This window comes from Podarcis raffonei, chromosome 5 (assembly GCF_027172205.1).
Source record: "Podarcis raffonei isolate rPodRaf1 chromosome 5, rPodRaf1.pri, whole genome shotgun sequence".
NCBI classification, from domain to species: Eukaryota; Metazoa; Chordata; class Lepidosauria; order Squamata; family Lacertidae; genus Podarcis; species Podarcis raffonei.
This window is the reverse complement of record NC_070606.1, coordinates 59,106,373-59,130,866: the sequence shown is the minus strand read 5'-3', so window position 1 is coordinate 59,130,866 and position 24,494 is coordinate 59,106,373. Positions and strand designations below refer to the sequence as shown.

At 43.2% G+C, this 24,494-nt stretch overlaps 1 protein-coding gene across 5 annotated transcripts in view; it reads left to right on the top strand.

The window, feature by feature from the left end:
- KCNIP2 (potassium voltage-gated channel interacting protein 2) overlaps positions 1–24,244 on the top strand; it is a 103,292-nt gene extending 79,048 nt beyond the window's left edge. For 3 of the 5 annotated variants that reach the window (XM_053389437.1, XM_053389436.1, XM_053389438.1), the window contains exons 2-8: positions 14,267–14,391; positions 15,420–15,489; positions 16,050–16,120; positions 18,119–18,226; positions 18,371–18,475; positions 19,206–19,268; positions 19,479–24,244. In XM_053389437.1, the coding sequence (XP_053245412.1) occupies positions 14,267–14,391; positions 15,420–15,489; positions 16,050–16,120; positions 18,119–18,226; positions 18,371–18,475; positions 19,206–19,268; positions 19,479–19,526 (590 nt within the window). In that variant the 3' untranslated portion in view covers positions 19,527–24,244. Of the gene's footprint in view, positions 1–12,942; positions 13,046–14,266; positions 14,392–15,419; positions 15,490–16,049; positions 16,121–18,118; positions 18,227–18,370; positions 18,476–19,205; positions 19,269–19,478 lie in introns of all 5 variants that reach the window. The other 2 variants (XM_053389435.1, XM_053389434.1) reach the window with 2 other exon arrangements.
- Positions 24,245–24,494: the final 250 nt, after the last annotated feature.

Genomic DNA, 24,494 nt, shown 5'->3' with positions numbered 1-24,494 from the left:
ACTGAGCCCTGCTTCTCATTTCTTCCACAACCACTTTGTAAATGGTGTAAGAATGTAAGGAGAGCCTGCTTGACCAAGCCAGTGACCGATCTAGTCCAGCATCTTGTTCTCCCAATAGCCAGCCAGATACATATGGGAAACTTGTAAGCATGACCTGAATTCAAGAGCACTCTCCCCTCCTGCTGTTTCCAGCAACTGGCATTCAGGAACCTAATGCCTCTGATCACAGAGGCAGAGCATAGCCATCATAGCTAGTAGTCACAGATAGTGTTATTCTCCATGAATCCATCTAATCCTCTTTTAAAGCTGTCCACACTGGTGCCCATCGCTGCCTCCTGTGGGAGCAAGTTCCATAGTTCAACTGTCAACCTTCTGAAGAAGTACTTTCTTTTTATCTGTTCTGAATCTTTCGACATTCAGCTTCATGGGCTGTCAATGAATGTAAGGAGAAAAACTGCTCTCTATTCACTTTCTCCATGCCACACATAATTTTATAAACCTCTCATTCACCTTTTCTTTAAGCTAAGAAGCCTGAAATGCTGCTGCAACCTTTCTTCATAGTGGAGTTATTTCATCCCCGTGATCAGATTGGTTGCCCTTTTCTAAATCTTTTTTCTAACTCTACAATGTACTTTTTGAGGTGAGGTGACCAGGACTGTACACAATATTCCAAATGCAGTCACACCGTAGATTTGTGTAACAGCACTGTGATATTTGCAGTTTTATTTTAGAGCAGTGGGAGAGGGGAACTTCCATAGGCTTAATTAGGCCTGCCAGGCCTCACATCATTGGGCCCTTCAGGCCATTTTGGCCATGTCACACCCACCTGCCAAGGTAAAAGATGCCTGGACCAGGCCAAAAGGGGCTCCTGAAGTTCTGCCAGTCAGCTGATCTAGTAGCCTGCCATCGCTGCTAGGACTGTGGGAAATCCTGTAACTCAAGACAAGTTCCCTGGAGTGCCCTGCTCAAGACTGATACGGTGTTGGGAACTTGTGAGAGGAATTCTTATGTGCCATTTCCCTCCCACAAATCTTTTTGTCATCCTTGAAGCAGAAATGAGAACCTACCTGTTCTCTTTGGCCTATATGGCTCTGCCCTGGTCTCCCCCTTCCCAGCCAGCAAGTACATTGCTCAAGGGCATGAGTGAGGATCCATCCCTGTTTCCGAGCTGATCCTCCGGCCCCTGCCTCCCCCTCCCTCCATGTGTTATTTCTGACCACAAAAGTGCTCCCAGGCCAGGCACTGCTGCATCATGCCAGCTGGTGAAACAAAATCCCCTAATGGTTTGCAGATATTAATGGATGCGGCCCTGCAGTCAGCCCCACTGCAGTCCATGCTGATCATCCCTGTGTCTATGCCAAGCACTAGACTGGCTTTTTTCTGGCCATTGCCCAGCATAAGAAAAGGGCAGGACAAGGTAGGTGGGAGACGATGAATCCCGAGATGGTGCAGGATGGTGAAAGCAGCTTCTTTTCGATTTGCTGTCCTCCCTTGGAAAGTCATTCAATTCAGAGGCCCCTGATTCCAAGCAAGCCTATGGATTATTATTCACAGTGTAATTAATTATTAGCAACTCTCCTATCCTCATGTCTACCTCATTTTGTGCATATGTGTTTGTGTGTGTGTGTGTATACAGTGGTACCTCGGTTTAAGAACAGCCCTATTTATGAACTATTCGGTATACGAACTCTGCAAAACCAGAAGTAGTGTTCCTGTTAGCGAACTTTACCTCCGTCTACGAATGGAAGCTGAACGGTGGAAGGGCACTGGTGGCGGGAAGCTTCATTTGGGAAAGCGTGCCTCAGTTTAAGAACAGCTTTGGTTTAAGAACGGACTTCCAGAACGGATTAAGTTCATAAACCGAGGTACCACTGTATACACACACACACTCTCGCCAAATGAGGGAAACGTGAAAATACACACATACACAGATTTAACATTTTGTAATTCTGTGCTCACTGCACAACAGGTGTGGAGAACTTTTGGCCTTCAAGTTGTTACTGGACTACAACTCCCATCAGCCCCAACAAGCATGGCCAATGGCCAGGGTGGTGGGAGTTGTGGTTCAGCAACACCAGGAAGGCCAAATGTTCCCCACACCTGTAGAACATGTAGCTCTTTTTTCAAAATAGCAAACTCTAGTTAAGACCGTTACTCCTTTTGTTCCCAACAGAGCAGAGCCCATCTTAAGACTGTTTCATTCTGCAGCTCCCCCCTCGCTCCAACCTTGTTTTCTTTTGTTCTGGAGAGATCAAAAACTTGCTAATTATTTTGTGGCATCATGATTGGTTCTAATTAAAGTATTGTCCTACTGTGGGTTTTTGATTTCCTCCCATTTTGTGAATCTTTGGTGATTGTTATTTTATTCTTTTATTCTGCCTCTCCTGCATGGGTACAGCAGTTCCTCCTGTCAAACTAGTCCCCTTGGAGAGCAGGAGTTAACCCTCCTTTAGTCTCCCATAACCAAGTTGTGATTGTTTAAGCAGAAGTAAAATCTGTCCAGGCCTACTGAATTTCAGAATGGTGCTCAGCTGAGAGGAGTTTGTGTTTGTGTATTTCATGATGAGGAATATTTCCCCTCCCCCAGATATTTAAAAACCTTGTTTTCTGCTATTAGACTATATACTATGAAATGCCACAAAATGTAAGATTCAAATACTTTTAAAAAAGAAAAACTGAAAAAGAATCCTAAAACTTTAAAAGTATGGAGAGAGCAAAACTAAAAAAGCCCCTCAAATAATGTCTGTTTACTATTAATAAACTCTTACATACATAAAGTGGTCATATGCATGGTCCTCTATCTGAAGTATGGAAAGCACAGTCCTCTATCTGAAAGTTCTATTTGAAGAGCCGTCTGGTGCAAGTCCATTTAAAGATAAACAACTCTAAGGAGGGGCCTTGAAATTTATTCTGCCTGGCCTGCCCCCCTGGCAATGTAATGCACACAGAGGAAAAAGCTCTGCTGGCATTGCAGTATTACTGGGTAAAGGCTAAAATAAAGTTTGGCATTGTGCGGGCATAAAGATGGAACAGGGTGAATTTGTCAAAGGAAGGTCTGGCTCAGTGGTAGGGCTCAGTCTTGGCTCACGAGAACTGCTGAGCACTCAGCAAGGTGGCTGTGAGTGGAAGCTGATTGCACAGAAACACTGACCTTATCCTAATGAAAGCTGTGTTAATGGATACAAGGCTTTGTGCTTTATAGACTGAAATATGTTGGATCTCTTTGATCTTTAATTGTGGAAGAGTGCAAATAAAAGATCTGTAGGAATTTCCCCCATCCCAACCTCAAGTTAAAAATGGCTTCTCTTGGATGGGGCCTGATAATACCAGTGCTTTTATGTCTGAAAAATTTTCTATACTAAAATGTATAGAAAATGGATAATGTGCATCTGGTAGAGAGCTGCAAAACTGAAAGATCCCGTTTCATATCTTGTCTCTGCTGTGAAGTCTTAAGGGTGGCCTTAGGCAACCCTACCTCTCTCAGCTTCATCTACCTCCTTGTATAAAATATGGAGATTATATCACTGACCTACCTTACATGACTGTTGTATTACAATACAGTGTATATGCAGAGTGTTCTGAAGACTTCTAAAGTGCTACCTAATACCAAGGATGATCGTTATTATTTCAAAATAAAAAAAATTGGGGGGGGGGCGGACTTTTTTACCGCCTTTGAATGTATAGATGTGCTGGTGCACAGCTTCTGCATTTCATTCATGCTGTGAAACAGTGTCATGTGTGCAGACTTTATGACTGGTGTTTCACAATGTGCGGTTTGACATTGTTTGTTTAGAAAGACATCACTGAGCCTACAAGCAACATGAGTCTACTTCTTAGCATTGGGGGTGGGGAGCAGTGAAAAGAGTGCTTTATTTACATATAAGTTTAAGGATGTATCCAGAAAAGGAGACACATAGAAATGGTGGCAGGCTGCCCCTTATATTTTCAGCTTGCTTTTCCCTTTGTTCCTGCCAATACCCCATGCAACTAGATGGTCTGCACATGCTCTAGAGCCATCAGATAGGATGTTGTCCCCGTCTTTGGTGTATACGCTTTCTCTGAGTGCTATTTATATCCCACCATGCCAGTAACTCCCTCCCTTAACAACCTTGGCATATTCATGGCCCTTCAAGGTGGAATGTGGTGTCCCCTAGTAGTTTGGAGAGGTGGTGCCATCTGCTTTGAAGCCTTGCTGCATCATCACAGCCATGCCATGCCAGGGACTAATGGTGTTGGGAGAGTCATCCTTGAAACCCACGGTTCTTTAGAGCACCATCTTTACTACTCTCCACAAACCCACAAAGGTGCTGACTCATTGGTGGCCCAAAGGCTGCTGCTCTTCTGAGCATCCTTAACTGGGTGGGGGTGATGGGGAGGATGAAAAAGCTGGCTTTATTGATTATGGCTCCTGAAGTACCGGCATCAATAATTCAGAAGAGCAGTTGGCAGGAAACGGAGGCCTCAGAGTGGGGCAAGGGAATGTGACAGCTTGGAAAGGGAGCGGAGGAGGAGCTAAAAGCCTGGCCAGGGAATATTCACACATAATCTAGTCTGAGATGGATGTTGGGCAAAAGTGCAGATTGAAATTGATGAGTTGATTACCCACACTGGGATGGATGGGCTCAGTTGTGGATCCTGAGAACTGTCTGTGGGATGAAAATGTGAACAAGGGTAGTGATAGGTAACCTCAAACCAGAGGCACCCCAGTATAACCCATTTATTTTCTGGAGTAAGCAGACCTGAAGACTCCATGTTCCCCATGTAGCATAACATTCAGCTTGCATGCTCACAGTTTCCTTAAACATGTTCCTACCAGAATATCTGTGGAGCGTCTGGGTATGTCGTGCTGCATCATGAGCAACAGCTTCCTCTCGTGGCATCTGTTGTGAAATCCTGGACAAGAGGGACTCTGAGCTGTGGCACAATGGCAGAGCATCTGCTTTGCATGCAAAAGGTCCCAAGTTCAATCCCCCATATCTCCAGGTGAGGTTGAGAACGTCCAGTGCCTGAAACCTGGGAGAGCCTCTGCCTGTCAGTGTAGACAGTACTGAGCTAGATTGACCAAGGTATAAGGCAGTATAACTCAGTATAAGGCAGCTTCTTATACTCCCTAGGCTCTCATCTTCTAGGGGACAGTTGAGAGTCTAAGCTTGCCAAACATACCCCCTTCAAATTATGGACTATAGAATACATGAACCAGCAAATGTTGCAAGAACAGCAAATCGTCTTTGGGATCTCTCCATCCTGCTCACTCAGAAGGGGAGTTTTCACCGTAATGATGGTATCGGCCTTTATCAAAAACCCTGAGCTTGGTGCTGAAGAGCCAAAGTAATGCTGAGAATATTAATATAGGATGGTGTCTGCACATCCTCGGCCTGTTCCCTTTTGCTTACTCTGAGATTGAAATCTGTTCTGGTCTTATCAGCCTCTCGGCAGCAGGTTTGTCTTCCTCGTCCTCTGCACCCACCTTAGGGGAAATAGTAGCAAGCCTGGTTCTAGTTGCTAATCTTGGCAATCCACTGGCTGCCATGTACCTCCCTGTCATGGCAGCTCTTCCAATAAGTACATTGTCCATATTGTCAGTGGTGCCACACTCCTTTGGAACATGAAATTATCTCCTTCTGCACTTAGGCTACATATAGCATTGTAAAAGAATATACAGGACATCTCCTGCAGCTCTTAAAAGGCCTCTGAGCTGCCACCACCTGTTAGTTCACTGCAGAGCAACAGGGAAATACCAACTACAAGTCATTATCCATGTTGACAGTTCTATACCTTAGTTATTTAATTATATCTCCTGGCATTCCAGTCTCTCTAAGGTTTGTTCCCGAAAAAAGTATAGTAAACCAAAGCAGCAGAGGCACAATTATGGCCTTTTCTAAATGGCCAGTGACTTTCATGGAGGAAGGTTAATAATGGAATACTGCAAAGATACTGCAAAGAATCTTTCTTGCAACCTGTGCTGTATGGGGATGGAGGGAGTTGCAGTCCAAAACACCTGTACAGCACCAGTCTGGCAAAGGAAATCAGTGCCTGGTAAGTGTCCTTGAGGAAAGAATTCCACAAGCAGGGTTCTATTAACCAAAGGTTCTACTCTGCAGCAGCACCCACCTCACAGTGACATGCAAAGGGGGGCTTTTGAAAGGGATCTTAAAGACTGGGGCAGAGTCTCATGGCAGCACATGAGCATTCAGATTAGCTATCCTGGTTCCAAGTCGTATGGGAATTTATAGGTCAAAATCAGCGTCTTGAATTATGCACAAGAACAAATTGGAAGCAAATGAGCCTCTTTTTAATACTGGTGAGATTTCTTCTAATCAGCTAGTACCAGTCAGTAATCCAGTTGCCATATTCTGAACCAATGGTAGTTTCTGAGTGGTCTTCAAGGGCGGCCCAATGTACAGCTTGTTACAGTAGCTGAATCTGGATCCTACTAGGGCATGAATATCACCAGCTGCGGGAATAGTTTAGGTTATTCTTATATCTCCTGATTGTGGGACTACAGATATATAACTGGTGAAGCAATGTTTAGTTCTGCACTTATAGCCATGCATTTTTCTTTTGTCCCAATTCAACCATTAGTCCTCTTCCCTTCTAAATTTCTCTCACTTGGTTGGAATTGCTATATATTAGCCCCACCTGGTAGCTGGAGGGACAGCATACATATTCAAGTTTTTATTCATTATATGGATTGTGCCTGATTTTGCAAAGAACTGTGTTTAAGTTTTGCTTTATTACAGCTTTATATATCTTTTGATGTTAGTTGTTTCTGAGGAGGGAGAAGTTGTTTGATTTGGCTTCCATGGATGTTTTAAATGGGAAAATGAAATTGCAGTGGGAGTAGGCACCAAGGACAGCTCCAAAATTTGCTGTGTACTTTTTCCCAAGGTCTAGAAGTCTGCATCCTTCCTTCTCCTTCCAGCAGATAGGTGCACACAATCATTTAAAGTGTTCTGTAGCACCCTCATTTTTGACTTTCAACAGAGGACTCTGAGCTAATTGTCCTTCTTCTGTGGCTTATTTCAGCTGTGTATGAAATGCTGCCAATACAGTATAGCTTTAAATTTGCTCATCTATCTGACGATCATTTCTGGGGTGAGTTGCATTTGGGGGACTGGCCATAATGTGACCACAACAATGTATTCTGCCCTTTTCTGTGGATTGCATCTCTCCTGTGTATAGGGCTCTTCTGGTAGTTGTGGGAGCTCCTTTTCATTGGAATCAGTTATTGGAGCCAGTGCTAATTCATATGTAGCCCTGTGTGGAGGTACTTACACAGACTTTGTTCCTTTTGGTCTCTTGTAGTGAATTCTGGGGTTTTCATCCCAACTTCCTTTAAGCTTGTTCAGAGAGCTGTGGTGAAATTGAATTATACAACACTGGGCAGTGTTATTCATATGACTTGTTTGTGTTCATCCTGAAAGGATGATTTAGTTCTGTGGAGACTAAACCTGTGCTTCAGGTTAGAACTGAGGCAAGATGTGAAAGTTTTTTTATACAGTTCAGGATCCACAACAACCAATGAGAAGTGGGGGGGGGGAGGCACAAATAGGAGTGGATCAGACCTCTATTCACAATAGTGAGAAATAAAAATATGCTCTACTGGCAAGAGAGGCAGTGTGTATGATCTGGAGCAAGTTGCTCAGGATAAAGATATACTTGCTTCCTGGGCTGATTTATTATTTATTGTGCATCTAGAGGCTATTTTCTGTAGAGCACGATCATAAATCTATGTGGTCATCAACTGGAGCAAATGTTTCCCAGCCTCCCTAGTGGGTGTTTTGTGAAAAAGATGGAGTATGTAGCTTTCATGTTGTGCAAAAACCCCTTGTCCTTTTGCAGTCTTGATAGGTGTGCTATGTTCAGTGGATCATACAGCAGAGGGGGGAAAGTGTGTGAGAGAAAGTGAGTGACTACCTTTTAAAGTTACTTTTTCTTGTGAAATTATTAACTATGGCACTGTTCAAAGCTGCCCAAAGAGCAGGTGCTGAAACAAAATGCCCAAAGCCAGGAGAGCAAATAAACAACTTTATTGCTTCCCCAAACCATCTTTCCTTTTAAGTGCATGTTTGACTGCTGTGTTCTCAGTGTTCTTACTGAAAGGTGCTGCTGTGGGTTTGGTGGTTTGGGTTCCCTTCCTTCCTGGAAGTGTCTTTGCACCTGACCTGGTCTGGTCTGAAGCAAATGTCCCTAACTGCTTGGCTGTCTGCGTCATGGTGTCTCTCATTTCTCCTGTATTGCTCATCTCTCTAGCTATTCCTGTTTGTCTCCATTTGTCAGTCATTGCCACTTCTTTTCTATAATGCTCAGAACATCCTTGCAGTCATAAGTCATGCATGCACACACACTTGTACACAAGCTTAAAAGCAGCAACATTTAAATTGACCTGAGGAAGTAAATAGGAAGTAATATTACAATGGTGCTAAAAAAATTCATTTCTGGGCAATAAAAGGTGAGTTTATCTGATATCTACTGGCCTCAGTAGCAATCTAGTATAACTGAGGCTAGCGGAAATAATGCCTTTAAATTTTTGTCCCATTACCTCCACAAGTAAGTATCTTGGTGTGTGCTGCTGGACTATAACTCCCATCATCCCCAACAATTGACCATGTTGGCTGGAGTTAATAAGAAGTAGAATCCAACAGCATCTGGAGGGCAATCAGATCAACAACCCTGGTATAAAACTATTATCATGCATTCTTGAGACAAGTATGAAAGGATCTCCTTTCATACATTCTCCTATCAAAAATTAGGCCACTTCTTGGCCAAAACATCCAGGTGAAAGAATAGTAAAACAACTGACATCAGACAAAACAATAACATAGCAAATAAAATCACCAATAAATCCAGCAATAAAATGAGAAATGGCAGAAATTAAGTATCTATTAGTAGTCAAGTACAGGAATAGTTTCACCAGGCATCAAAAAGACAATGAGAGTTGGTGCCAGCAAGTGTCCCTGGGAAGAGTATTCCACCTTACATGGGTGAATTCACTGGGAAAGCCCTGTCTTCCCTATCACCACTCACCACACTTCTGCAGGTGGCAGCACTCAGAGCAGAGCCTCTTAACGATGGGGCAGGTTCATTTTAGATACTCAGTTCCCTTGCCATGTAGATCTTCCCTCCCCAGCCCTCAAATAGGTAAGTGAGCTTAAGTGCTAGCTAGTTAATTAATTACTAAATAAATAAATAAATAAATAAAGTTAAAGGGTGATATATAAATTTATTGATAAAGAGAGCTGGAAAAAACCCCAGAACTAAGTGCTCAGTGGCCTGAGCTACAGTATATTTACTCTCTCTGAGTTCAGCACAACTTGGATCCTGATAACTTTGGAATGTATCTAACTAAGTCATACTCAAGGAAGAGCCATTTAAATCAGTGGATTTAAGTTAGTCAAGTCCATTGCTTTTAATGAGTCTACTCTTAGAATGACTTTGATGGGTACGGCCCTGCGCTTAAAGTGTAATGCTACACATGTCTAATCAGAAGTAAGTCCCACTGAGTTCAGTGGGGCTTACTCCCAGGTAAGTGTCTGCAGTCTTAAGAGTTGTGGCCTTAGTCTTATTCAAGAGATTTTGTTGATGAATGGAGGGGAAACAAGACATTTCTGGTCCCACATTTGCAATGATGATGGGGAGACCCGCAAAGCTCAGAGAACAAGGCAACTGATACCCAACACACAAAAGGCGAGGATCAGTTACAGCGGACTGCAATAGTTGGAAAAACTATTTTATCTTTTTTTTTATAAGATATTTATTAAAGTTTTAAAGATTTATATAAAATAGAAAAAACAAAAGAACAAACAGAAACAACAAAAATACATACAAAACACATACAACAACAAATATAATTTCAATCCCCTATATTCATAAAACTTACTTTCCCGACCTCCTCATACCTCCCCTCTTTGTATTCCAATCTCTAATTAGTTCAATTCAGCAAATCCTTCCCCTAATTTCTGTATAGTTTTTGACCTTTCTTTTCTTAATTACATAATCATTACAGCTAAAAACCCCTTAATTTCAAAATCAACATCGTTCTAACATTCAATAATTTTACAATGTTTCTTAAGATAGTCCTTAAATTTCTTCCAATCTTCTTCCGCTGTCTCTTTTCCCTGGTCTCGGATTCTGCCGGTCATTTCTGCCAGTCCCATATAATCTATTACCTTCATCTGCCATTCTTCCACGGTGGGTAGATCTTCTGTCTTCCAATACTTTGCGATGAGTATTCTTGCTGCTGTTGTAGCATACATAAAAAATGTTCTGTCCTTCTTTGACACCAATTGGCCGACCATACCCAGGAGAAAGGCCTCTGGTTTCTTCAAAAAGGTATATTTAAATACCTTTTTCATTTCATTATAAATCACTTCCCAGAAAGCCTTAATCCTTGGGCATGTCCACCAAAGGTGAAAGAATGTACCTTCAGTCTCTTTACATTTCCAACACTTATTATCAGGCAAGTGGTAAATTTTTGCAAGCTTGACTGGGGTCATGTACCACCTGTAAAACATTTTCATAATATTTTCTTTTAAGGCATTACATGCTGTAAATTTTATACCAGTGGTCCACAACCGTTCCCAGTCCTCAAACATAATGTTATGACCAATATCTTGTGCCCACTTGATCATAGCTGATTTAACTGTTTCATCCTGTGTATTCCATTTCAACAGCAAGTTATACATTTTTGACAAGTTCTTAGTTTTGGATTCTAACAATTCTGTCTCCAATTTTGATTTTTCCACCTGGAAACCAATTTTCCTGTCTAACTTAAAAACCTCCATTATTTGATAATAATGAAGCCAGTCTCGCACTTTATCTTTCAATTTCTCATAACTCTGCAATTTCAATATATCCCCTTCTTGTTCCAAAATTTCCCAATATTTCGGCCATTTGGACTCCATATTAAGTTTTTTCACAGCCTTTGCCTCCATTGGTGACAACCACCTAGGAGTTTTATTTTCCAGCAAATCTTTATACCTGATCCAGACATTATACAATGCTTTCCTGAAAATATGGTTTTTAAAAGCTTTATGAGCTTTAACCTTGTCGTACCACAAGTATGCATGCCACCCAAAAGTATTATTAAACCCTTCTAGGTCCAAAATATCTGTGTTCTCAAGAAGCAGCCAATCTTTCAACCAGCAGAATGCTGCTGATTCATAGTAAAGTTTAAAGTCTGGCAGGGCAAATCCGCCTCTTTCCTTTGCATCAGTTAATATCTTAAATTTTATTCTGGGCTTCTTGCCCTGCCAGACAAATCTAGAAATATCTTTCTGCCACTTCTTGAAACAATCCATCTTGTCCACAATCTGCAATGTTTGAAACAAAAACAACATTCTAGGCAAAACATTCATCTTTATAGCTGCAATTCGACCCAACAAGGAAAGCTTCAAGTTTGACCAAATTTCTAAATCTTTTTTTACTTCTGTCCAGCATTTTTCATAATTATCTTTAAATAAATTCACATTTTTAGCTGTCATATTAATCCCCAAGTATTTCACTTTCTTAACCACAGTTAACCCTGTCTCATTCTGAAACCTCTCCTTTTCCATATGGAAAAACTATTTTATCAAGGGGAAAGTGTTTATCCTTTTTGTAAAAAGAGATGGATTTTGGTGTGCTGTAGAATGACATTTTCTTCCAAGCCATTTTTACCAAGGTGTATAAAAAGGTTTTTTGGCAATAAGATGGCAACCATGCCAACCTTTACAGCTGCCTTTCATCCAACCCTCCTGTCTGTTTCTGCACACATTCCATGTCTGCACCCTTCATTTATTCCTCATCCTCTGTGGGCTGCAACCACATGTTATGTTTTAATTTGTACATCTCAGCTTTATACCTCATTTGTCTTAAAATGCTGACCATTCTTACAGGAACTTCCTTCTCCACACAGCCTCTGCTGCTTTCCTAGAGGCAGGAAGAGGAAAGTGCACATCTTTACTCCCAGCCATTTTCTCCTGAGAGCTAAGGGTGGAGCCTAAAGCCCTCATTCACCTGCTCTGAGCTACTAAATCTAACTCTCATTTAGAATAATAGAATTGTAGAGTTCAAAGGGACCAGGAGAGTCATCTAGTCAACTACCCTGTAATGCAGGAATCTTTTGCCCAACATGTGGCTCAAAACCATGATCCTAAGATTAAGAGTCTCATGTGATACTGAGCTCCACACTGAGAGCCAGTGTGGTGTAGTGGTTAAGAGCGGTAGACTCGTAATCTGGTGAACCGGGTTCGCATCTCCGCTCCTCCACATGCAGCCGCTGGGTGACCTTGGGCTAATCACACTTCTTTGAAGTCTCTCAGCCCTACTCACCTCACAGAGTGTTTGTTGTGGGGGAGGAAGGGAAAGGAGAATGTTAGCCGCTTTGAGACTCCTTCGGGTAGTGATAAAGCGGGATATCAAATCCAAACTCTTATTCTTCATCATCATCATGAAATGCATCCAGGGTATCATGCTAGAAAATGCCATATCATTCATCCATTGGAGCAGCTGATTTCTTGGGGCAAAGAGTACGTACTTAAACACCTGGATGCAGTTTCTTTGGCCCTCCTGGTGTTGCAGCTTCCTTTGGGTCAGGCACAGAAAACCTGTGGACCTCCAGATGTTGTTGGACTCCAACTTCTATAAGTCGTAGTCAGCATGGCCAGTGGTTGATGAGAGTCCAACAACATCTAAAGGGCCACAGGTTCCCCATCCCTTCTTCATGCCCAACTGATGCTCAGTGGGAGCATGCATGTGCTTTAGAAGAGTTGTGAGTCATTGTTGGGTGTACTGTGACAGTGCTGGATCCATTTCCCTGTTGCATTGAAGTTATGCATGACTGTCTTTCCGATCCATACCATGTCTGTTGTGGCTGGTGCTTAGGGATCGGGTGTGGGTGGAACGAAGGGTGCCATCATATGTTAATGCTTCTTCTGGTTGGCAACTGTCATTTCTTTGCAGGCAACCCACCTGGCCACGCTAAAAAAGCCCTGAAGCAGCGGTTCCTCAAGCTGCTGCCCTGCTGCCGTCAGCCCAAATCCATCCCCTCAATCAGCGAAAGCAAGTGACACTTTATCCCTCTCTGTGTGTCTTCTCTGTTCTGTGACATCATTAACTCCCAGGAGCAGGGGAAGTGGGAGAAGGGATTCCTTTTGTATAGTATTTATATAAAATACTTGTATGCCACTTTTCTCAAACACCAATCCAAAGCAGTGTATTATAAAAGGACTGTGAGAGTGATGTAGGCAGGGACAAAAGGGAGTAGAGGAGACAAAATGTAGGCTCTCTGCCTCAAGCCGCTAATTGTATATGGCTGCTTTGTGGATGAACTTGTGTCTGGAATAGCTGTCTTCTCCAGCTTTCTACTCCAGTTGACAGAGCTCAAAATGAACAGGAAGACAAAGGACAGCAAGGTGGGGATTTTGCCCTAGAGCACTGGAGACGGCAGGTTGTATGTGGAGGCAATATATGCAGCCATCATGACAACAGCTGATGCATCTCATTGATTGATTACTTATAATAGTGTGTTTGGGTTGAGTTTGTGTGTGGTTCCAATTAAAACCTGCTTCTGCCTTAGTCAATGCCTCTGTCACTTATTTGATGCTGTTAAGAGTTTGGTTTCCTTGATTATGGTGAATGGGCCTGACATTATGAATTTGCCTACCTAGCAACTAACATATTTTTGAATCCAAAGCAGCGTTAGTAGTTCTGCTGCTTTTCATAAGAATCTTTCTACTTCCATTATCTCTGCTTGTATATCAGTAAGTCAACAGAAAATACAAAAATGCCACAAGCATTTCTTTCTTCCAAAGGAAGGTAAACCTGGTAGTACTGACCCTGGTCTTCTCAATGTGCATTGAAGTGAGGAGTGCATAACACTGTTCACAGCCTGTGTCCATGGAAGATGGTGTAAATCAACTCTTATCTCTGGTTCCTATCCAAATTGGTCTGAATTTAATACTTATCGTTTCCCTTGATGCAGTATTGGGAGGGGGGTATTAATGCATTTCACAAACAGGGCTCTATCCTGAATTGACCAAAGCTCTCTAAACCTCCTCTAGGCCAGGATGATACTGCAGCACTTGATTTCTGGCTGTAATCCAGGTGTGAGATCTTGCATCTAAAGGTAGTTGCACAGAGTACATGAGATGGGTCTATTTGTGCCAATGCAGGGTGGGAAAGGAAATTCAACACCTCACTTTGAAAAAAAATGATTCAAGGAATGCAGGTGGGATGCTTTGGTTCTGTCCATGCTATACTTTTGAAGCTCTTTCTTCTCTTGCAGACAGTGTAGAGGATGAGTTTGAGCTCTCCACTGTTTGTCATCGGCCCGAGGGCCTGGATCAGCTGCAGGAGCAAACCAAGTTCACCCGCAAGGAGCTGCAGGTCTTGTACCGAGGCTTCAAGAATGTGAGTTGGAAAGAAACTCCTCTTGCTGCTGGTGCACTTAAAAGCTTGCTTGGGGGCCATTTCTTTTCCCTATACTAGGCTTTAAAAAAACAAGTACAAAACTTTTGGATAGAAAGGAAGAGACTGTCCTTTTCCATACTGTTGAAGAGAGCATATTTTAAAATATCCATCAAATTTGCAATTTGTAACTTACTCGCTCACACTCACAAAAACTGTAACTATAATGAAATCCTCTTTTGTGACTATAGGCATGCACTTCCAACACACTGCCCAGCCAAAGGGCCTCCCATTACTCAGGAACAAAGATGGAGCGTCAGACTTCTTGTATGGCTCCAGTAAGCGCTGTCTCTCTCGCTCGTGCACTCTCTCTCTCTCTCTCTCTCTCTCTCTCTCTCACACACACACACACACACATTTCCCCCTTGAGTGTCTATACAGCAGCACACACCACTAATTCTCATATAAATGAAATTGCACCAGCACTTCGACATGGGGTGGCATGCTTCTTTCTGCTTTTGAACCACTCATCCCTCCTAGGCCAGTAATGGATGCCTCCAAAGCACAGAGGGATTTTCTTTGTGATGTTTGGATGCCAGAAGAATCCAGCTACATGCTATGACTTCCTCTGAGCCTGGGGAGGCACCCTACACAATAGCCCCCTCTTGCTATATCTTACTGGCTATATTCTGCACCCTGACTGGAATTTCTTCCTATATTATCTCAAGTGTAACCACCAGTAGATAATAAGGTAATGCTGATTTCTGCTTTCAGAAGCATTTGTTTTACTTATGTGCTTACTTACACACACACACACACACACACAGCCGTGTACAGTGGGATCACCCGCAGCCTGAGAGACACTGCTCAAGTTTTCCCCTAGGAGGTGATCTGCTTTCTGTCATTGGTTATGAGAGTCAGCTCCTCAAAGTCCTCTTTGATGACACACCTCACCACACTGGCCCTACTCTGGGGTATTGTTTAGACTAGCTCTTCCAAGGTGAACTTGTCTGCACTTTTCCATTTGACAGGAGTGCCCTAGTGGCATTGTTAATGAAGAGAGCTTCAAGCAGATCTACTCACAATTCTTCCCACAGGGAGGTGAGTGCCACTCCCAGCTGAGATCTTTTGGAGGAACTGGGAGGCCAGATAAGGACAGTGAGTGGCTTGGTGGCTGCTAGAAATAATTTGGGATATATTCTTGAGGGCCTTGGCACAGTCATCTTCAGCTGCCCATAGCTTCCCTGCCTGCTGTGCCAAGCACAGCTCCTTGCCCAAGAGAATGGTCCATGACACATCTTTGTAGTTAAATATGGCTTCCTCTTTGCTCAATTTTAAACAGGCTTTTAAGACCATTTTACTTGAGCAGGCTTTTCTTGTTAAGTGCCAGGACTGTTCTTTATCATGATAATATGTTTTTATTTGTAAGCTGCCTTGAGTATACTTTATTAGAGAAGGGCAGACAATAAATATTGCCATAAATAAATAAGATATCTATGTCTAAGGGGAAGCAACAATAATTTCCTGGCACTTGATAAAGTATTTCCAAAAGCTTCAGCTATAGTCACTTTCTCTGGTTGTTCTCTGCCTGCTATTCGGTTGGTTTGTTGACATCTGGTAAAAGGCCTCCTAATCATTTACTGTGATGCACTTCTTTTCAGATTCCAGTACATATGCAACTTTCCTTTTCAACGCATTTGACACCGACCATGATGGCTCAGTCAGTTTTGAGGTAAGATTCTACATGCAGTTATTTTTGTTGTTGTTTAGTTGTTTAGTCGTGTCCGACTCTTCGTGACCCCATGGACCCTCTGGCACGCCAGGCACTCCTGTCTTCCACTGCCTCCCACAGTTTGGTCAAACTCATGCTGGTAGCTTCGAGAACACTATCCAACCATCTCGTCCTCTGTCGTCCCCTTCTCCTTGTGCCCTCCATCTTTCCCAACATCAGGGTCTTTTCCAGGGAGTCTTCTCTTCTCATGAGGTGGCCAAAGTATTGGAGTCTCAGCTTCAGGATCTGTCCTTCCAGTGAGCACTCAGGGCTGATTTCCTTAAGAATGGATAGGTTTGATCTTCTTGCAGTCCATGGGACTCTCAAGAGTCTACTCCAGCACCATAATTCAAAAGCATCAATTCTTCGGCGATCAGCCTTCTTTATGGTCCAGCTCTCACTTCCATACATCACTACTGGAAAAACCATAGCTTTAACTATACGGACCTTTGTTGGCAAGGTGATGTCTCTGCTTTTTAAGATGCTGTCTAGGTTTGTCATTGCTTTTCTCCCAAGAAGCAGGCGTCTTTTAATTCCGTGGTATGTTATTTATAGAGCAACTTTTATAACAAACCTTGACTGGGTGTTTCACAGAATAAAAACAATGCTTCTGGCATTGCAAACAAGCCCACAAAAAGTAGGCTTACAATATTGTTTCTCCAGCAGCCCATAGCATTTCTAAGCAGAGAAGGGCACTTCCTTCTTCTTACAGCCTACTTGGTTTCTATACTGCGTGCAGGAGAGAGATGGAACACACAGTCCCTCCACCACTGCTCACCTGTGTGCAGTTTTTCAGGTGTTTAAATTGTGTACTTTTATCACTGATGTGTATGCTGCCCTTTGGGAAGAAGGGCAGGGTATAAATTTAATTTTTTAAGACATTCCTTGTCACCTATGAGTACCAGATGAGTTCTTAAATACAGGGTGGTAATTCAGTAGTAGAGCATCTGCTTTGCATGCAAAACAACCCTGGTCGATTCCTAGCATGTTCAGGCAACACCATGCCCTACAGCTCTACAGATCCTAAAATCTCACAATTATTTCTGCACTTTCAGCCTATGCACCTAAACCCTGCAACTCAGGTCAGTGAGGCCACCTGGTAGAAGTGCATGGACCTGCCTTTCTGAGCTCTTTGCTAAGTAGAGTGAGGGCAAATGACATAAAAAAACACAGACATCCTACCTGAGGAAGGGATCTTTCCCACTGTCTCCAGTGAACAACCACAACAGCTTTCTCTCTCTTGCCTATTGATTTTCCCAAAAGTTTTGTGAACTTTCATTTGTGTGTATTTATATTTCTCTCCTCTCGAGTACACTCTGTAGATCCTTTTACTTCAGGATTCAAACCCCGGAAGCTTAGGGTGGGTAGCAATAAGTTTAAAAATGTAAAACAATTATGTACTAGATATCTGAAACTTCCTCAGTCTACACACTTAAATAAAGCCAATGGAAAGGCTGCCCTAATGGAAACAAATTTAAATGAATGAATGAATGTTACACTGACAAATTGCCTGAGAATACTTCACCATTTTCTCTTGATGTTCTAATTTCAAATTCTGTTGTCAAAAAAGAATCATGAAGGTTGAAGCAGGAAGGTCAGCAGGAAAGCTCTTAAGTCAGGGGTGAGGAACCCTTCCGATGTTGTTGGGATTCCAGTTCTGATCAGCCACAGCCAGCTTGGCCAATGGGATGGGATGATAGGAGTTGTAGTCCAGCAGCATTTGGAGGGTCACAGGCTCCCAACCCCTGCTCTAGGGTATTAAACAATCAGATACTCAGGAATTCTTTCCCCAGGTGGGTTTTTTTACTCTGTGAGTTGCTCTTTGCAGTTTGTTGCCATTGGGTCCCCTCCACATCCCAGAATCTGCTTTGCTTAAATCTCAAGCCTTCATGGCACTTGAGCTAGACTTGATTGTTTCTTCACCCCACCCTACCCTTTTTCTTTTTCATTCCCCTGCAGGATTTTGTGGCTGGCTTATCCATTATTCTACGTGGTACTATAGATGATCGGCTCAACTGGGCCTTCAACCTCTATGACCTGAACAAAGATGGCTGTATCACCAAAGAGGTACATATAGAGGGAGATGGAGTCAATGGTACCAGAAGATACTGGGCTCTCCTGCTTGTTGTCCACTTTCTTATGAATCTCCCTCAGCCCCACAATCGAGTTCTGATTTCTGCTGGCCATTCTTTTTGTGCTCTTGTCTTGCAGGAAATGCTGGACATAATGAAATCCATTTATGACATGATGGGCAAATACACTTACCCAGCCATGCGAGAAGAAGCACCTCAGGAGCATGTGGAAAGCTTTTTCCAGGTGAGCCTTGAGTCAGGACATTTCCATGGGTGAAGAAGACCCAGTGAAATTAATGAACATAACTAAGGACCATTCATTTCAATGGGTCTACTCTGAGTAAAACATAATTACTACCCCATGTCAGCATCCTGCAGTTCTTCAAAACCTTCCCATCCCTGGTAGTTGAGCGAGTGGGTTATTTTAGTCAAGATATTTGGATTTGCCCTCTTACTAGAAAAGCCCTTCCATCTTGGCAGCCTCCAGACGTTTTGGATTCCAACTCCCACCATACCTGCCCAGCGTAACCAATGGCCAGGGATAATGGGAGTTGTAGTTCAACACATTTGGAATGCAAATGTGTGCATTTGGGCACAGAGTCAACACAGAGTAGAAAACTCAACACAGGGTTTTGTCAGAACTTTAAGCTTTCCCAATGGGCACTCTTCCTTCCACTTTCCAGTAGAGGCAGCATCTCCCATCTCTCACTCTTGTGATCATAGTAGTGGACCTGTTTGCAGCACCAGCCCAATGCTGTTTCCTTGGATGCTTGCAAGATGTCATTAGTGAGGTAGGGGGCCATTCTCTGCCAGAAATGCCTTTGAAGCTACCTAGAAGCTGGCAGCTTCCCTGACCAGGTCTGCCTCAAGGATGTCCTTCCTGGCTGTGGGTATTGTAGTGTGCCTAAAGCTGCTCCTAGGAAACAGATGTTACTTTGCCTTTAATTCTCATATCCCTGGTTCTTGCATTTCAGAAAATGGATCGGAACAAGGATGGAGTGGTGACTATTGAGGAATTCATTGAGTCCTGCCAGAAGGTAGCATACCCCCATTAGAGAAGGGTGGGGATATTGCATTACTGTTAGTGGGTACAGACCACTGCTATTTTTCTGCCATGTATAAAAAGGGGGTGGGGTTGAAAAGGTCCTTTACACCCAAGGTATAGTTTGGGGGGTGGAGGGAGTCAAAGCTGATAATTAGTTCTAGGACTTCTTAATTATTCTAACTTGTCCTCTTTTCTTTGGCAGGATGAAAACATCATGAGTTCCATGAAGCTCTTTGACAATGTGATCTAGTGGGCTACTCCTGGGGCCCAGACCTTCACACACACTCCTGGGGCTTCTCTTCTTGGTGTATCCCTCTGAGGCATTCTTCTCTTGGCTGTATGGACAAAGCAGCCCCTTGTCCATGCTGGACTGGGAGACATTTCTGGAGACCATGTACTCGAGATGCAACTGGGGGAAAGTCCCTGCAATGGGAACCACGGGGGTGGGAGGGAGCCTTTGGCTGGGTTGGACCAAGGCCCAGCAGGGGGAACAGCTTGACATCCACAAGCACTTCCTCTGGGCATTGAAAAGGAAAAAAAACCCCGGATCAACCTGCTGCCTCCCCTTGGAAGCTGCACTGCCCTGTCACCAAGTAGTATGCCCACCCTTTAGGGCCTTCCAAATCACAGCAACCCCTGACCCTTCACTGGGGTTCCAAGCAGGTTTCACACCACCAAATGGCAGTGCAACAGCTGGTTGCCAAGGACTTTCAAAGGATTTTGTGTGTGTGCAATCTTACCCACTGCCTATAAGGAGTGGACTCCATCTAATTTGCACCAAGGCTCTCACTGCAATACCCTGAGGCTTCCAGTTGGGAGATAAATTTCCCAGTGTCAGGGTAACTTGCAATCCTGGCACTAAACTCTGGGGGAGAGCTGAGGCAAAGAAATAGAGAGTGAGTGGGATTTTGCTTTGTGGTTTCTTTCCTTTGCATCCTCAACAGGAAATGAAAACTGTGTGCCACTCATGAGAGGCAGGTACAACACAACCTTTAGCTTTCATTTACAGATCAGGAGGGAGGGGTGAATTATGCTTGGATTCCCATGGCAAGAAAGTACACTAAGCTTGATCAGAGCTTTTCCTTGCATCCCGCCCTCTATAATCTGTCATGAAAACAGGGGTAGAAGTGGTGAGGACATGTCACTAGAAACGTTTAAATGAGGATGGAATCTCTGGTCTCACTGGGCAGGGTCTCTATGCGGCCTGAGATAATGATAATACTATCTGTTACGCAGCTCCAACAACTGAGGGCCATACAGAAAGTAAGTGTCAAGAGCTCAGACATCCTTCAATGAGAAGAAACTCAGGGTTCAGCTAAGGATTACGGGTGACAGTCTGGCATCAGCTAGGGTATGCTTTGTCCTTGAACTAAGTTCACTTAAAGATAAAAACATGACATAGCTCCTTGACTTACATTGATCATGGTGAATGGAAGAGGTGGAAGAGGGCATGTGTGAGAGCAGATAAAAGAAAATCCTAGGAATCACATTAGAGGGTGGAAGAGCTTTGCTGTTTCTTCCCTGTGCCAACTATCTCTTTAGCTGCTGCTCATCTCTCTGTGATGCTTACCCGCTTTTTATGTTTTATTACAAATAAGCCCTTGGGTCATTCAGAAGCAGAAACAGTATGGGCAACTGGCATCTTCAGAGTGTTTATGAATCTCCAACAGAGTGCCAGGTTCTGAACAGAGCATAGCAGCAACACTGTACTTGTGTAGAGGGCTTACAGATCACACTAGCTGGCCAAGACAAGGATACTGTAATGGGTCAGCAATTCATAATGAGCAGCGGGAGTGGACTAGCCAGAGGAGCTGAAAATGTAGGTCTTGTGGAAGGGCTTAAATTGGAATAAGCTGTTTGATGCATGGAGGAAAGTGTGGCATGGCAATGCAGGAGACAAAAACTGATGAAAGAGGAGTTGTGCAAACTACAGAGGCCAACATGGAAAGTAAACAAAGACAAAGAAAGAGAAAGAGAAACTGCCTGTAACAGAGATATTAAGGGCTTAAAAAGAACTAGAATCTTGAAGCTGATTCTAGTATGACAAGACCACTCAGATTAAGGCAAAGTATAGGAAAGAGACAAGGATGATACTGAATAGGTTTGGGGGTTTTTTGGTCATACAAACAGGTACTGTATCCCAACGAAGGCAGAAAAGTGAGGGAAGAGTTAGCGAGCCAGAGGCTGAGGTACTCAACAGCAGACAGTATCTAGATGGCAGAGATGAACACCCTCTATCCTGTCCCTGCCTAGCATCCCCTGCAGTACACAAGCTAGTTCTACCAATGTTCTTAATATCTTACCCACAGCCCTAGTTTTATCCCAGCACTTAACTCCTCTCAGGCTCATCTCAGTTATTGTTCCTGCATCCTGACAACCAACCCTATACTTTAGCTCCCATCTCAGACTACAGTTGCAATCTTGAGTAAGCACTTAGGCACTTGGCAGTCTAGAGCAAGATTCAAAGACCCACAGAAATGAGTTTCTTTGTTCTGTGGTCTGAAAGTGGAATGTATCATTCAAGAGTGTGTGAAGGACAGGAATTGGAACTGGCCAGCTCAGGATTTTTAGCTATGCAAACAGACTTCCATGTGCACTGGAGCCCAGCTTTGGCTCTTCTCCTTCCTGAGGCTGCCATTTCAGTTCTTGCCAACCCATCATTACAGCGCTTAAGGGTCCCTCTTTGTGTAGTTCAGATGTGTTTTCTGCTAAGGGTCACAGCTGGGATCAAATCTTGGAGATTGGGAACAGTTTGGCATCTACATGGTGGTTATTTTTATTTAAATTTGTACAATGCCTGGACCCATAACCACACTATGTTTTTAAAATTTCTTTACCTTGGCTTAGTTTCTCCTCCCCATGCCTCAAAATGATTTTAACAATCCCATCCCTGTATAACCCTCCCCAAGCCTGTCCCTTCCACACATGCATTCTCTTCAATGAAACAATTTCTAATCACAAACATCCTCCTACCATCTTGCACTCCCATCTTCCATCCAAGAAAGCCTGTTTCTGTGCACTACACAACAGTTTCCTTTCTCCTGCATCTCTCCCATCCTCATTCCTCACCAGTACCATCCTATCTGGCTTATCTCAAACTTAAGGGTTTACACTAGTGTTTATTACCCCTTAAGGCCTATAGGAGAAGCTGGAGGGGGGAGGAGGGGAAGAGAAGAGTCACACCCAAACTACCCTCCGTGGCTATTCATAACCAGTCAGAATAGTATAGTAGTGCTCTGCTACCCTGCAATTGCTCACAGGGCAGCTTCAAGTACAAAAGTTGCCTACTGTGGTATATGTGTATGTCTGACATCACAGCATGTTCTAATTGCCATCCTGAAATCATTGATATGGCCATAATGTGTATGGTAGATCACTCTCCCTTGTACAGAAAATTCCCATGCTACCATTGCTAGGAATATCTTGTGGTGATGTAGAAACTTCACACACATCTGGGGAAATCCACTCTTTATGGTCACTGCATGAAGCAGCCATAATATTTAAACTGGCTCTGTTAGCTGTGGATGGGATGCAAGCCACATGGCTGACAACTGGCCACTGCTGAGGGAACTACCCTCATCAAAGATGAACACGTACCTGCCTGTATGCAAAGTTAACACTACCCTTATAACACCGCCACTTCCAAGTGTGTCTAAAGTAGCCTTGTGCTTTTCCTGATGGGTCTTTATGCTGGAACACTCTAGCAGAAGTGATTGTCTCACTTTACTAAGAACCCAGAGTTGTTCTTCAAGAACAGAGGTGACAATTCAAAGGCCTTCCTGGTTACAAGCAAGTCAGGGTGGAAAGTGCTGTAATCAGAACTGGGAATCACAAATAGTCCAGACTCAAGACTATCCTGCTCTCAGATACAGGCTGGCTTCTGGGGCTGCATTTTCAAGAAGGGCCAAGAGCATATTTCCTCACATTGTCAGCTACCAAATAAAGATGGGTGTTGGTGAGCCCAAGTAAATTATAAAAGGAGGTGCTTTATACCGTGTTAGGCCAATGGCCCATCCAGCCTGATACGGTCTGTCTTTTCCAGGTTTAGGCAGAATTCCTTGCTTCCAGAGATAGCTGCATTCAAGATTAGTCTTCAAAATGCAGCTGTGGCCCACTCCCATGAAATGCTGATAGCCTTTCCCACTTTTCACTGTGTCTGTTATCAGATACAGCCATAGGTCCATCAGAAACTATGGTGGGGAGATGAGAGTAAAGAAACACCACATAGATTACCTCCCCATACACAGTGATCTTCCACCAGCCCAGCCCAGATATACTCACCTTTTAAATGGGCTTTTATTCCCTTTCTGACAAAGTACTTCACTATTCCAGGGGATTTTGCAGTTGAGAAGTATGTCTTAGGCTGCATACTCAACATCCCTTCTAATACAGAGAATTTGTCCTTCTGACACCCTTTAACTAAACTGTCACATTTGTAGTAAGGATGGTCAGAGTGAGAAGATGGTGAATTTACCCACCATCACTCTTTTAATGCATGTTTATGGGTAAAGTGGCGATTTCAATTAATTAAGAGAGCATTACAGAAACCAGGTTATTCTAAAAGAATGAACATAAAGTAGGAGGACATGACCTTTTCATTCAGCGTTACATTGGTTCTATTTAGAATCATTCTCTGATTTTGCAAAGCCCATATCCTGACCCATCACTCATCTCTTTGCAGATTGTTCTTTTGTTTGAAACATCTTCATCCTGTCTGTTAATACTCCTGATGGCAATCCCTATGTGGGTGGGGCTACTGCTCCACTCCTCACCTATACGCCAGCTGCATATTTCTACCTGTGCTCTCACTACAATCACTAAATCAGGGCCAGATGGCCCATTCCCACTGCACTAGTGGGGCACATTGAGCTCTGCTATCAGCTTTGCATTTTCAACTCTGTATATTTTGTATAATAATAAAGATCAAGTATGACAATAAAATGCAACCACAATGGCTATGCACAAACACCACCTCTGCTGCTGTTTGCTTTCCCACATATCTTCACAGGGAAGTGCTGGGTACTGCATTCAAATGGGTTTTGTGTGCCTCCCTTTCATTCTTGATATTACTGTTAAGGCTAGCAGGGGCTGTACCTTCTTATGTGCAACTACTACTGAAACATCTGCTGTGGTTCATCTCTGTGTCAATATGAAGTATTCAGACTCTTCATTGCAAATGGGATCTGAAGTCTTCCTTCAAAAGTGCAGCAAACTTGCT